Genomic DNA, 15429 nt, shown 5'->3' on the forward strand with positions numbered 1-15429 from the left:
CAAGGATTTGAATCGTTCCAACTATGGACATTATTGCTCGACCGGGGGAGGTCAAGGGTCGAGTTGGTGTGTACGTCGTTTTGGAGGCACGCATCAAAATGCCCATTTTATCCCTTGGGGCAGCTACGATGCGGTTAGTTACCTTGCACAATTATTTTTAGCTCATTCACCGAGGCTCTACAGATTGTATAGAAAAATAGTTGAGGATGGGAATTCGAAGTTCGTTAGTGCTTTGCCTGCCTTTACGTGTCTACAAATTGTAATAATTTGACCACTGCCAGCCACCCTGGGGCAGATGGGAGGATGGAATGCGCAAATCAAAACCTGCCACGATTTCTTCTTTCCTTTGCTCATATACTTTGAAGTTCGAAGCATGGTTTTCTTTTTTGTTCTAGTTGGGCTCCTAAGACAACACTGCAGTAGTCAACACACAGTTCCCCCGCATCTCTGGTTTACACTGAGGATCCCTTCTCCGATCCAGAAATGGATCCCTCTTTGTGCTGAAGCAATGGAGAGCTGAATCGTACCAGGCGGTGCTACTAATTGTAACGCTTCGTTGAATGTCCTTGCTAGAAGACACTTAACTCCAGATTCAACACAAACTTACTATAAAGTTATACTTCTCAACATAGCTCCTGCATTTCTCCCAGCACTCTTGTCATCTGGATATTGGGGGAGGGGCCATCGCGGGTAAGCGTAGCTGCACACTGGGAGCACTCGGAGCCTTAAGAGCCATTCGCACACAGCATCCAGTGCAAACGAACACAGCATTGCGTCTTCTTCTACATAACCATCAGTACTTTGCAATAAATGGCATGCGCCGGTAGACGATTCAATTGAATAGTTCTTAACAAAATCCTGGTTGAATAAAACTGGTGCAGTAGAAAGTATCAAGTGTAGCTTAGCCTGCTGCTACGAGCTACGCACTCAGCATTCACCATCAAATGATTGTAGTAGTCCTAACAAAAACTAGCGAAAGATATCTATGTTTGAGGTACACTCTTAGCACTAAACGAAATAACAAGTGTATCAGACATTTGTCAGACGTCGCTTGACCGCATTCAAGCTGTGTGCATTCTCCATGCAAAGGCATCATCTATAGTGTAACGACTACACGAAGAAGGTCATGCAGCCACAGCTCTGAAACATTATAATGCTTGTGAGACGGAGCCTACGGAGGGAAAGAAAAGAAGAGCTATACCCTACTCTGTAAACAGACACGTGCTATTGGTCCTAGCGCCTTGTACAGCTGAACAGGAAGTACACTTGAGTCCTCTTGCATTCTCTTTCGGCAAAACTCCTTCGCTAATGAAATGGGCTCTGGCAAATAAGTATCATCTAATCATGCCCCCCCAAGTATAGAGCATAATTATTACAGGCACATGCAGAGCCCCTGGTTTCACTACCGGGGCTGCAGTAGCTCACTGCGTACAAGAGAGGATCCTATATTTCATAGGGCTTCGACCTCCCTTCAAGGGCTCAACGGGGTGGGGTGTACCTTTCAAAGGGTTTTATCCCTCGTTAATTCCTACATTTCAGGATTGCTGCCGGGAAAGCAAAAAGTTGAGGGATTAACAAGAAAAGGCTGTCCCCCCGGACCGCATTGTTTTGAGCGACGGGGGCAAACTCACAGATGCCGAACACTTAGCCCTATTTTCTTTTTCTTTCTTCTTTGTCCTTCAAAACTAGGCTCGGTGTTATACTACCCCGAAGTGGCCTGGCCCTGTGATTTCTTTCGAGGATTTTCTCTTCTCCGTCTAGACAGTGCCCTCTGCTCTCGAATGCCCCTCAAGGTCTCGCTTTATCAAGGAATCCAGCAACTACTCTAGAAGGCTGTATCCACCGCCTACCTGGCTTGTTCAGGTCAATGAGAGTTGGGCCCTGTGGGCCTTGGGGGCCCCTGCCGCCTCCGCGCTGCTTCTTGCTCGTTCTGGCTCTGGCTGCAGTCACTGTATACGGGAACTTTACTGTGAGGGCACCCCCTGTAGGCCCCACTGAGGAGGCGGAGCCCTTTGTTGGCGACAGCCGTTGGGGAAAGGCCGTGAGGCACAGGTGGGAAGACGCTTCATATGGTGCGTACCTGAAGGAGCAGATACAGCGTGTGAATGACTTTGGTTATTGGGTGAAAGTCATTCGCAGCGGCTTGGAGCAGCGTCCAGAGAAGGAAAAGCGGAAACAGGAACAGAGCAGCAAGAAAATCCATGAACCGGCGAGAGTTGAGAAAGACGACAAAAACAAAGGCCGCCGCTCGCGCCCCACTACCAAACTCGCTGCACATGATGAGTGGCTTGTTGCGTATCAAGAGGACCCATTCAAGGGTCTTCCGAACCTGCCCCTTCAGGGGTACACTCCTGGCTCAGGACACACTGATGTAGAAACAAGGGAGGCAGTTTTCCTGCAGCAGCTTGAGGAAGAAAACGCATTCGGATCATTTAGGCTCCGATTTCAACACCTCAGGTCTTTAGCAGTGGCAGCGCATAAGCGAGTTTTCACGGCAGAGCTCCCCGGCGCATCTCAGGGGTCCCCCCAGGCAATAGGGGCAATTTCGGGGGGGCCAAGTCCAAGCGCACAGTGGGGGCTTGCTGGCGGTCTTCTTGAGAGCCCCCAGATGCCAGAAGTGAATCCCAAGGCTATGCGCATGGCATGGATGGAGGTCGCTCAGACCGTTTATCTTCCAGTGATTGAGAAGGGGCCAAGGGGAAGTGAGACGAGCCGTTTATTCATGGAAGAGCTGCAAGAGGCGTTCGAACTTCTAGACAGAGAGCTGGTTATGCGCACTGCCTCCGAGTCAAGCCAGCGGCTGGCCATGCAACAAAGCTCTGTCGCCGCCGCTGCAGCAGCATCTGCTGCAAATTTCTCCTCAGGTGCAGCGGCAGGCGCTACTTGATCACTCAGGGAGGGCCTTGCGCGGGCAGCTACGCCGACTGCTGGTGCTAGGCTGTCGCAGTCAGACGGCAGCAGCAACATCAGTGGCGTCAGCAGGAACAAGGCTTCGCTAACACAGCATAACGATGCAGCACAGAGATGAGGTTAATCCTCTTGCAGCAAAAGCCAGCGGCAGCTAGCACCTCAAGCACAGTCTGCGGTATGCATTAGGAATCGGCAGCGCCGAATTAGGGCCTATGCTATAAAGAAAGGGCTCAAGAGCCAGCTGCAAGCAACTAAGTGAGAGGAAGTGGACCTTCATCCTGTTTACCTGTAAAAGGGTCCCCATCGCTGTCAAATAACCACATACTGCTTGCAAGTAATTTGCTGTGGCAAGCTACCACTCTGCGTATGTGATGTTGGTCATGTGGTACCAGTAGAAACAGCAAATATGATGGTTTGTGCTCAAATTTGATGGCTTTATGCGTAGTGCTTATCTACTAGGACGTAGGATGTGTTTTAGGTTGCATCGGGAAGATTAGGAGATACGAATAACTACCGTGAGACACTGTAAGACAGCTTAGCAAACAAGAAATTGGTCATAAGACGTAGGAAGAGACAGAACCATATAGGACAACGGAACAGGGAGGAGAAGAGAACAGAGTTAGTATCTAGCTCGGAGAATTCAGGGATTAGACCGAGCGAACAGGAAGGAACAAGACGAATTGCAGGATCAGGCTATAGAAGCAGCATTGGGGTGAGTATGATGCGGTAATCTGTGAAAGCTGAACGGGATGGTGGCTACTGTATGCATGAAGACATGTAGCGGCAGAGCATGTACACAGAAGCAGGAGAAACATCGAGGAGGGAGGTGCATCTGAGAATGGAAAGAGTATCACAGGGATCAAAGCAAACATTGTGCAGAGAGAGTCACGCTAGGAAAGTACGGGGTGGAGGGAGTCCAGGAAAATAATCAAGACGGGGGAAACGGTGCACAGAGGCAGACTGGAGAGGCAATTACACGGAAACCCGATAAAAGTGTGCATGAACCGAAGATAGCGGCTTGGAAGATTCAGAAAAACCAAAGATTCTCTGGAAAGCATGTGTCCTTTGGTCTTTGCGCTCATACCGGAGTTGGTATGCCGTCGCGTCGCCCAGTTCACGTGCCCGTACCTATACATGCCTTTCGTCTCAAATAACTATCATACGTGGACGTTTCAGGGGCCTCTGTGTACCTTTGTATGGTAGGGGTGTATCGGGGTACTGGAACAGAGCATTACAGATGATGAATGCAACTGTGCGTAGCTACCACAAAATAGATCTGTAGAGGTTAAATATCTTACAGCTTGGCTGCAAAATGTCTCTCCTTGATGAAGAGCCCCAATGACACCAAATAAGAGACTGCGACAGCGCCTACGAGCAGGCCGCTTGGGAAGGTTAAAGCCTGAAGTATCTTTGGAGCTTTTGAAGCTGCGTCTAGGCTCGTTACCAGAGAAACCCAGTTTGTGACACACCTCTGAAGCCCTAGCAAACTAACCGGAACTGACCTTCTGCGTTACCCCGATGCTGCCAACTGGGACTCCAATGTAGGGACCTATGTGAGGCTTCGGTCGTCAATCCATGAATATAAAAGATACATGTCATGGACTGGCAGTCCTCAAGGACTAGCCTGTAGAGACTTCTTACAGCTGAGAGTATGTCAATCTGGTGGCAGGCGTTTCAATGCGAAAATCTAGCCAGTTCGATAAATACGTACTGGTCGTGCACCATCTCCCCAAAGATGGCAATGTGCTGCCTACTGAACAAGGAAAATCAGGAGATCACGAGTGAGCGAACCATTTTGTAAATGCGCTGGACAAGCAATATGTCTCCAGCGAGCTGAAAATAGGACCTACGATATCGGCTGACCCCAGTATGTTGGCGCGCTCTCGGCTACCCAAAAACACGGGTGCAAGTTGACAATGGGCAAAAAGTTCCCATAATAGAGTAACCGGACACTTCCGCCGGTTAATACTGTCATACACAAAACGTCAACGAGGGACCCTTGTGGCCCCCTCGTATCATCCACTGGAGGCATCGCACTTTCAGGAGATGCCTCCCTGGATCGAGGGTCCCCACAAATGGCTGGAAGGAAAAACTCAACAGCAGAAGCAGACACACGTACCACAGTCTCTTTCGGCGCATTTGCGGCAACTATGCGAGCCACTTCTTCCGGAGGTGCTTTTCAAGGAGAATGTATTCCTCCTTACATTAGCAATCCGAAGTTGGGGCAAGGTGTGTGGGATGTAAGAGACCTCTGCGTTCTCGGTGGGCAGTGCAGCAGAGAACTGGTCCTGTCCTTCACCTGTTACCGCTAGTGTCTCTGGTGGTATTGAGGTATCTGCTGCCTCTGTGCTGTACCAGCCCTGTTCCCGGAAGTCGTGCTGCCCCTGCAGCTTGCCCTGCTCCATTATCAACATTTTGTGCTGTAGGGGATCTGGTAAGAACAAAATTTGCGGTTGATGCACTGCTACTGGTTGATAGGGGATTGTCCATACTGGGGCTCCCACTGTTGTTGAAGCGGCGGCGGCAGCCGTGGCTGCCGCCGCTGCCGATTCCACTGCTTTGTCAGAAATATACAGAACTTGAGTGGGGGGAACAAACAGCTGGGGGGTATGAATCCCTTGCGGTGGGGATTGATGTGATTGTTGCTGTTGAAGGTGCTCCATAACTGCCTGCCTTACGAGCTCCTGATCCTCTGGGGAAAGGGCTTCCAGAGGTACCGCTTGTGTCTCTATTACTGGCGACTGAAGTTTTCCGACCTCGTAGGATCCGACAGAGTATCCGTACTCCCCTTCTACAGGGGCCCCTACAGGCTCATGTTCAAAGCCTCTCTCCAACTGCTGCAGGTGTCCTTCGGGGTGTCCTGACTCACTGCGTTCACTTTTGACTTCATATGTTTTCAAGGGAAGAGACCTGCTTGTGCTCTTGGGCGTTTCTTCCTGTAGCGTGCTGTGTCTGGAGGACTCCTTCCTGCCGTCTTCGCCCTCCTGAGCTTGATGCTCTTCCTGTTCATGCACTTCAAAGCTCCTTATCAAAAATTGTGGAGTTAGGGAAGCGGAAGAGGTCTGACTATGTGTGGACTCCAGTAGCTTCTCTGAAGACTCTACAGCAACAGGCTCACGCTGCTCCTGGGGCTCCACCGTTTCCTCTTGGTCATTTTGGGGGATGTTAGGAATGGAGGATGGCATACAAGAACCATTTATGGAGAGCCAACACTCTGCGTACTTCGCGGTATCAAGCGCTAATGGCCTCGCTTCATTACACGTCTCTTCGGGGATACAGCTTGTCTGCGGTAAAGAGCCACAGTTGCTGCGGATGCTCCAGTGTGGGGTTTGCCTCTGCATATTGCTTGACTCTGAGTACCTGGCGCTCTCTAATTGCAGCTCTTCTCTTTGGGTGGCACTTTCTTGCTCATCTGCTGCATTTTGCTTGGGAGACATAGGCTCCGATGCCTCAAGTACCCCTAAATGGAGAGCCAGTTGGCTCTGAGAACGGCTTGCTGGGGGGATGTTTCCTCGGTCCCCCCCACTAGTTTCTCGAGACGGTAGCTCTCCTGGATGGGACCTAATTTGCTCAGTAGTGGCAATCGCTGCTGCCGCTGCTCGCCTTGCTGCTACGCGAGCAGCCGCCCTTAGTGCAACCTGGAAGGCTGCCCCAGAAACTCCCCGCGAGGCAGCGAATTCCTCTGCATCACCCATAGATCTGTGAGAAAGTTTGGGCGTCACTAGGTTGGAGGAAAGGCCCTGAGAAAGCTTTTGCTGCTGCTGTGCTGGGGATTCTGCCCTCTTCTGCAACCTCTCCAACTGCATCTTCAGTTCTTTCTCTTGATGGTCCAGTTGCACTTGCCTCTCTTTTTGCTGCTTCTGCTGTTGCGTAAAATGATGCAGCAGCATCAGATGATGATCTTGCTCACGCCGCTGTTGATCAGCCGCGAGGTGCTGGAGCTCCTCAGTCTGATGTTGCGTCACGGCTAGTCCTTTTTCCCTATTCTGCTGCTTGACCAGTGAAGCCCGGTACTCGAAGCTCATGGTAATGGCGCTTTCCATCGAGCCTTGTGATGCATCTCTGGGCATGCAAATCCTTTCAAGCGCTGCTTCGCAGTTCGCCACTTCTTCTCCATAATCGAATATTCTTGTCAAGTGCCTCTGTCTGTTTTTCTGGGTACGCTCTTGAGAGTGCACTGCAGGTCGGAACGCCACCAGCCGTCTGCTCTCCCTGTCTCCCTTACTCTGTACCTGCACCAAAGCGAATCGCACCGGCTCCTCCCCCCATACGGAGGGTCCACCATATTTCGCTACACTTTCTTCACTAGAAGACAGGCGATCTGATAGCAGGCCTGGAGATACTGTTGAAGCTACAGGCAGAGGAGTAGGAAGCCCGATAGCTGCCGAAGGAGCCGTAAGTGGAGCAGTAAGAGCGGAGGCCTGCCTAGCCGCTTTGCGAGCTCTGATAACGCGAATCTTAACAGGAACATGACCAGTTTGTCTCCCAGGTAGAGGCATCTCCATCTTTGGCCTTAGGACTTCACAAGCAGGAACGATCCGGGTCACATTTTGATCCTCTGTCCCAGGCTGTCTCTCCAGCTCCGTGGACGGATTAATTGGGATATTAACTTCCTGTGCCTTTTTCCCGTCGATTTCCTGTGTTTCTTCCGCCGCTGGCTGAGAAGGGTAGAGCCATGCAGACATCCTGCTGAAAATCCCGTTGCAGCCTTCTACAGCATGTAGCTTTTGCTGCTCTTGATCTGCGACTCCGATTTGCTCTTGGTGCTCTTGCTGCCAAGGCACCTCTGTCTGCTGCTCCTCTTCCAGGTTTAAAGACTCGGAGACGTTCCGAGACCCGCATAATGCACACGCTATGAGGGCCCCCTTTTGAGAATCATCTAGGATATTTTCGAGCAACGCATCTCTGCCCTCACGGGAAGCTCCACAGCAGAAACAAAACACACGGGCGCAAGCTTTAGTGCTTTTCTGCAAGCCGTCTTCTTCGTCTTCCTGCTGCTGCCCATACTGATCGTGCTCGGCCTGCTGCTGCTGCTGCTGCTGCTCATCCCAGCCTTGCTGCTCATATCCAGAGTACCCGTAGTGCTGCTCAGCACCCAAATGCTGCTGCCGCTGAGTACCCCACTGGTTTTGGTTCTGTTGCCATTTCTTTGGCTTTCCTAGTGCCCAAGCTTCTTGCTCCAATGGCTGCGTGTGCGCATTTTCCTGCAGCAGCACCTCTGGTTGCTGCACGCCTTCCTGTTGCTCCGCTTCTTTCTCTGCATCGGCCGACACAGCTCGGGCAGCTGCGTCGTTGCACTCGCCTGCATTGAAGGCACTTTTGAGGATTTTTATCGCTGCTGCTCCCCAGCCTTCTTCCTTCTGTGTCTTGGGGTAAGCCTCCTCATGTGGGATGATTGGGGGTTGCCCTTCCTTCCAGCTGTAAGCTATGACTCTCCTGTGCTCTCTATCATCGCCATGCTGAACTTGATATAGCTGGAAATGGACGCATCCGTCTTCTGCTTGCTTAGGAGGCTCTACAATTTGCTCCAGCAGCCTTTTGGGGGCGCTCACACTGGGGTTCCTTAGCAGCCTCACCTTAACCGGGATGGCGGGCTTTTCCTTCAGCCTAGGATATGCACTATTGGGTAGGCGCTGTGGCAGGCGCCTCACAAAGGCCCCTGTTTCTGATGTGTGGATCCCGGCAATGCCTTTAAAGGAACCTTGATGCACTTTGATCCTGCTTGGCGGCTCGCCATGCAGGACCACTGGTGCTGCTGGTTCGAAAGGCTGCATCAGTTCGTAGCGACCAGAGGGCAGAAGCCGAATGCTCCGACCTTGAGAGTCTACCATAAGGGGAGCACTTTGTGTCTGGCTCTGCTCCTGGTTCGTCTTCTGCTGCTCGTGCTGCAGCGCCTGTTGCTGGGCTTGCTGTGTCAGGCCTGCCGTCGTTGCTGCTGCTGCTTCGCCTTTTGTAGAGGCATGCGACTCTGCTACGGTCTCTGCCTTTGCGCTCTGTTTAACTGCCGAATTCTTCTTTTCTTTCTTGCGTTTAAGCCCTGTCCTTTCGGCTGCCCTCTTCTTGTTACTCGCAGCTCCCACGGTTGCAGGGGTAATAGCCTTAGGAGACCCACGTGGTGCAGCTTCGGAGCTCGCCTGGGAAGCTGCCTTTGTGGCTTTTCGGGTACTTTTCGTTTTTTTGGGGGCGACTTCTCTGGATTTGGAACCCTGAGGTTTAGAAAAGGCAGCTGTTTCTTGTTGCTCTTCCCTCCTAGTCGAGGCTTTCGGCTGGCGGGAGGCGTCTGCTACCTCCGCTGCATTCGAATGTTGCTGGAAGTCTCTGTATGAAGGCAAGCGCTGGTCTCCCTGCTGCCATTCTGGAGGCACAAGGAGGAAGGCGTTTGACGTGCTGTGGCAGCACGATTCCTCCACTGGGAGATCCTCCACATCACTCCAGCTATCCCAATACTCAGCTACGCCCGCTCTAATGGGTGCATTCCAGAGTCGGGCCCCTTGGACAAATGGCGAGGTTTTTGGTGCCATACTTTAGTACACATACGCTGCTGTTTGTAAGTTCTCGTTCTTGCTGCCACAACTGCCGCTTTTGTGGCAGTTGCTGCTTCTGTTTCCTGTCTTCTGGTTGTTATTGCAATAGTTGCTGCTGTTTGTTCCTAGAGGATGTGGTTGCGACTGTTGCAGCGACTTTGGAGGAGACAGCCTGCCAGCCTCGAGGCTGGAGTTGCGGCTAGCTACCTGCTTTGAGTGGAGGTTAAAACCGTGCCTTCAAGGCAAAGCTAAGCCCTTAAAGGAAGGTTATTTTTTAAGGTAGAAGATGTTTACACTGAAGGAAGAAATGGTCAATAGCGAGAAAAACCGGCGGGGGCCCCTGGCACTCCGCTGCCTCTGGGCACTGTCGTTTGCGGCGCGGGGGCTATTGCTATGGCCATGCATACCATGGGGAAAAACAGAAAATTTTGAGTAACTTGGCGCACTACATGGAATGAATTTAGGAAGGACCAGAATAAACCAGGCAGGATGCACAAAGGACGATAAGAAAGCAGCTGGCGACCGCAGGAGATGTTCTCTGCCGACGGCTGTACCATCTTCAAACGGCGACAGCGTGCAACCAAAAGCGTTCAGGGCTTTATCTGCTCGCTGTTCATGCTATTTTGCCTCTTTTAAGTCAAGCTTTAGCAAAAGAGTGGATATTTTTATCATCGTTAATGCAAACAACACAGCAATACGGGAGAAAACTGCCTACCAGTCTGTGCCTGTCGATTTCATTAGAATTCGGGCGGCACCTGAGCCGAATGTACGCAGAGCTACAGTTGCTGTGTAGAAAAGCTGCCATTCATTATATCAGTAGCTTACGCACTTTATCAAATTAAACGTGTTTCAGCAAAAGGTAAAAGGGCAAAGCTTCAGTCCGTTCCTCAGTAACTTCTACCCCGTCAGCCGAGGGCCATACGGCGAAGCGACAAACCCGATCCAGAACTTGCTCATCACTTGATATCATTTTTCGTAAATTGTCCACACGTAAAGCTTAAATCTACCGGCCAAATCCGGCGGAACCTCTAAAAGCTAAGTATAGTCCTGCAGCGGGGAGCTCGTCACTATAGCGGTTTGAAAACTGCGTACTCAGGCCCCATTTCCCTCAGCTTCTCTCGAGCGGGGAGCCCTGGCAGAGCCTTGGGGTCCCTGAAATCCATTTCTACATAGTAAGATGATATTACAGACTAGAACCAGGGTTTCGAAAAATTTAGACAAAGGAGTGACAACAGTGGTTTCCCTCTGGCAGATCCGTAGCAGCAACAGACGGAATAGGACAAAGGGGGGGCCTTTTAAGGCGCAATGCCCTGAGGGCGCTGCTCGGGGGCCCCTGGCCTGTCTCGATTCCCCCTGCAACTCAACGGGAGGGCTCCCTAAAACTGAGAATAGGATGAAGGAGGGGGTCTTGAAGGAACCCCCTGTGCGAAGAAGTGGGGTAGGAAATACCAAGAAGATAGGTGGCAACCACTGTTAGACAGAAAAAAACATATGAACACTTGCACGCAGAATCAGCAAACCCCGATACCCAGACCTGGAACCCTGCATGCCAAAGTGCAGATGGCGAAACGGGGGGGCAAAGAGAACAAACGTAAGGTCTCCATCCGCGGGGCCCATGTTCAAACGATGCTGCTGTGGCTGTTGCTGCAGCTACTCATCCCGCCACTTCTGCAGATACTGTGGCCCCTACTGTAGCCATGTCTGTTGTTCCACCGTACTTGATGAAGGAGAAACAACAGCTGCTTAAACACTGGGTCTTCCTGCCACTTATTCTGCTGTTAGTGCAGGTGCAGCTGCCGCTTGAGCCGAGGCTACATGTGCATATACATGCACGTCTATACATATGAATACAGAGCCTTTGAACGCCTCACGTTAGTCAGTGCTCCTTGAAACAGAGGCCTGTCCTCCTTCCGAGGTAGGTATCGCCCTTCATTGTCGCTGGGGGAACACGAAAACCGCTGAATTACAGAAACACACACAGAACAGAGCAAGACATTTAGCAAAAGCAGCAGCAGACACCGTAAAAACAGCACGAAATGCTTTTGTTGCGCTAAGGGTGGTTGCTACTGATAGGTCTTGCATGCCCGCAGGTACTGCTAGCGCTGCCGCCGCTTCAACCAAATTGCCAAGAAGCCCCCCCCCCCGGCCCTCGGCTGTCCTCCATGTGAGGCAGCATCGCCACATCTGAGATTTCTAGCCCTACAGTTGTACTTGTTGCGCATGCCACTGTCGCTCTTGCTGCTCCAGATGTATGCACGGCGGCACCCAGGGGGCCTCCAGAGGCTCCACTGAGGCCCCTGGGGTGGCGAGCTGGAGTATCCAGCACGGCAGCATAAAGCAAGAGTTCGAGCGAAGGCACCATAGTCAGAAGCAACAGAGCCATGAGGGGGAAACGTGTGATGTTTACCGGTGGCCAGAAGGCAGACGACCGCGGCGCCCATCCCGAGAAAGATCGAGAGAATTTCTTCCCACATTTGCGGCTTGGCGGTAAAATCACCAAACGAATATAATAGGGTTTATTAAGACACAGCAAGCTCTTAAAGAGATAAATAGATAAACAGAATAAGAACAGGCAAACGGCGCAACCTGCCATGAACCCCCAGCTTTCCGAGACAGCAGCCAACGGCGGCAGTGGCTGCTCCTGCAGCTACAGCGGTAGCTGCCCCAACTTGTCTGTGTGTTTGAACAATCATATCTACCGAACTCTGTTGACAGTAGAAACTAGAGCAAAAAATTAAAGGCTCTCTGCCCTCGGGCGCATTTAATATCTAGAACCCAAAACAGGACCAGCTCCAAAAGGGCGCAGCCCACCCGCCAATGTCTAGTAAAGCTTTAAGTGTACATATAAATCACAATGCTCCCATCACTCTCTAAATTTTGGGATGCAAAAAATTGTTTGTGTTTGGTGCCTCCAATACAATAACTTTTAGACGCGAGTCATAAATCGTAGACCTCAGAGGTCTTCAAATTGTAAGACCGCAAGTTCAGACGCGTCAGCGCGTCCGCTAATCTGGCACAAATTTTTTGTCCTCTATTCTTCTTGATGATGCCCTAACTGCTTAGTCTTAAGGTCTTCGCTAGGGTCTAAAAAGAAATGTGCATGGGCGACTTAGCTAAGTAATTACAACCATGCTGATCTGGCTAGTTATTCGTTACTTTCGGAGGCACATAGTAATTTCCATGCGTCAGTTACCTAGTTTGCATTATACGTCCAGACACGAATGGCGTGAATTGTTGACGTTAAGTAGCAGGCATAGGGACGCTTGTTCAAAGCTTTTAGATCTCATGCTCACCCTGTAGCGCTCCTGGATCGCTTCACCTGAAGCCTCCGTCTGTGGACACTCCACGTCATACCAAATAGAAACTCAAGAGAAGGTGAGCAAGAAGCTCATGCTTTCTCTTTTCAGCACCCCCTGCTTAATCCCACCATCTGTGGATGACGTACAGCTATGCGAAGTGGAGATGCACCCTGAAGGCTCTCCGAGCATTCATCGCTAGTTGCACAAAGCATCTAGCGCACACAGGGCATGACATCACGATCTTTTGTATCGAGTTTAGGGTGCTCTGAATAAAGAGGCTACACGAACGCACAAGTCAAAATCTCAGTACTTTATTATTTTACAGATTAATGTTACTAGTGTAGTAGATACTTGTCTAGCAGCCCGCCATAGCTTAACACCGTGCCCGTTTCAGAACACTAGCCCTCATTTCCCATACTCATTCCAGACCAAATCCTTGCAGGACAGCGGAAGAGCTGGCGAATTAGACGATTGTTGGTTCGAGTCTTGTCTTCGTCACTTTAGTTCCTGCTTCGTCATTCCGCGAGTAAATTCATGTTCCTTTTCATCAGCCCGATCATGTGAAATTGTGGTCACGTAAGAACCAGACAAAGACTAGCCGACATCGAATCAGGAACTACACAACTACGACGGGTGTCCCGACGGCTCGCTGATACAGCGGGGTAAGCTCCTCTGAACGCTTTCTACGGTAGTGCTCATGCTTAACTAGGAAATAGTAAGGAATCGACTTCATGGTTTTTCTCTTTATATATATGCTGCTTATTGTAGAATGCTTTCAAATGGATAGTAGAAGAGGCAGTGGTGTGTCCGTGTGTGCTAGATACTATGTGCTACCAGCTGTGAATGCTCGGAGTGCTCCGAGAGTGCTGCTACGTGCACCCTGGCTGCCTCTCTTTCCTACTATCGTGAACTATGAGAGGCGCCGGAAGGCAATAGCAGGAACTGGAACTTGTTCAAGTAGTCATCGCATGATGCACGGGCCCAACATAAAAGTCTCCGATCAGGCTGATAGGATCCAATTCTGGAATGTAGTAGCATTCAACTGCCGTAACATTGTCAATTCTAGCCGTGTATGATGGTTTGGACTGCAATAATCCCTCCATTTAGGCAGCTGTCTGTACATGAATACACCATTTGGAGCTCTAAGTCATCCACCAAGGATGCCGCGAGCAGCACTCGCTTTTCTTGATATGGGGGTACCTAGGGAGGTATACCGCCAGTTGGCTGATAAAATTTTGAGGTAATTGCGCAGGCTTACGGCCGTCATACTTTGCTGCTCAAAATAACCATATTGTAGCATTCATGAACACTCTCTTAGCAAACAAATCGTGCAGTGCTACTACCTGTTGAGGCAGTGTGGTAATACAAGTTTGTAGCGCAGCTGTTTCTGCCTGAACACGAGTTGTTACATCATTAAACCATACCGCCTGAGTAGCCTTCCCAGCCTTTTGCCAAGCACAACAAAGTTAGTGAATTAAGAAATACCTTGACTGGTACAGGATATCACTATCTTGCATCCCATTGACTACACAGCCAGCGGATGATCGGGGAACGGCTGAATCAAACCGTAAATTGATGCCTTGTGCAACGCTCCATCTAGCCTGTCCGTAGAAGGACACCTACTTCCAGACTCAAGTGCAAACTCGAGAAAACGTTAGTGAATGAACCTCAAGAAATGCTGCCCGGGGTTCTCAGAGTAACGACTTCAAGGCATAAGGACAGCTTGAATAGGCGTAGCTGCGCTCTCTAAGTGCTCTACCCATCAACAACTAGCTACAAGTAGTTCCTAGCGTACATGCACACAAGACTACGTCTTCTTTCCAGCTGAATCTACCCTCAACCCAACACAATGGACGAGCAGGCACAAGCCAATTAGTCAATTCTTGGTCAAATCCTAGTTAAGTATAGCCGCTGTAGTAGACAGTGCATGAATTAGGCTAACTTGCTGTGCAGCCAGTGGCAGATGGCGACTAGGCGCAGCCTTTATTTATAAAGTATTGAGCTAAGTCTACATTGTAACCAATACTATACACGAACAGCCCTTGACCAATGAACGCTAAATATAACTAGTGTAGTATAAAGCCCTAAGATGTTTCTTAACCCGCTGCATTTGTCGTATGATGCTTTTGAAAAACTTTTGCGAGTGTCTATGGATGGCTGAATTTTACTACTTGTAGTCTGCTCCGCTGCTTCACTGTCTTATTGCATTTCGTTTTGTTTCAGCGTAGCTCCTAACTCACTCTATCAAGATTATTTACGGTGAGTTGTATGGCAAGATACACCTGATAAATCAATGGTTAAAATCAACAACAAATATTTAGTCAAGTGCTGTATGTAGGGTTTGGCAGTGGTTATAATCTTGATGCTATGGTGTAGGTTTAGCTCCATGCTACAAACATTAAAACTACTCGCCTGTGCTCTACCCGACTCTGCGCAGCTTTGTGCGAAAGCTCCGAATGTTTTAATGGTTCAGCGCGTGCATTCCGGCGGCCCCCTATCCTCCCGGACAGGAGTTCTATGTGATGAGGGCAATGAGATGCTTATATGGAACCGACACTAGGTGAAACAGAAGAAAATCAATTTTAAGCTTTCGGGGTATATGCCTCCCTATCTAGATTACATAGGGCATACTTAACGTAGTTTAGGATGCAAACGTGCCTTTGTACAGCTATCCTTGTTTGCCTCCGGTCCTCTCT

At 50.1% G+C, this 15429-nt stretch overlaps 2 protein-coding genes across 2 annotated transcripts; one reads left to right on the top strand and one right to left on the bottom strand.

Moving 5' to 3' along the window:
• Nucleotides 1–1867: 1867 nt before the first annotated feature.
• On the top strand, nucleotides 1868–2887 carry LOC34622469. Its single transcript, XM_026336681.1, has one exon. The coding sequence runs from the start codon at nucleotides 1868–1870 to the stop codon at nucleotides 2885–2887; it is 1020 nt and encodes a 339-aa protein (XP_026192466.1).
• A 1869-nt stretch (nucleotides 2888–4756) lies between these two features.
• Nucleotides 4757–9431, bottom strand: LOC34622468. Its single transcript, XM_026336682.1, has 5 exons — nucleotides 8886–9431; nucleotides 8160–8816; nucleotides 7254–7568; nucleotides 5210–7166; nucleotides 4757–5085 (listed from the first exon to the last, which is right to left on the bottom strand). The coding sequence occupies exons 1-5, from the start codon at nucleotides 9429–9431 to the stop codon at nucleotides 4757–4759; spliced, it is 3804 nt and encodes a 1267-aa protein (XP_026192467.1).
• Between the last annotated feature and the right edge of the window lie 5998 nt (nucleotides 9432–15429).

Source organism: Cyclospora cayetanensis, unplaced genomic scaffold (assembly GCF_002999335.1).
Source record: "Cyclospora cayetanensis isolate NF1_C8 unplaced genomic scaffold, CcayRef3 CcayRef3_contig_141, whole genome shotgun sequence".
Taxonomy (NCBI): Eukaryota; Apicomplexa; class Conoidasida; order Eucoccidiorida; family Eimeriidae; genus Cyclospora; species Cyclospora cayetanensis.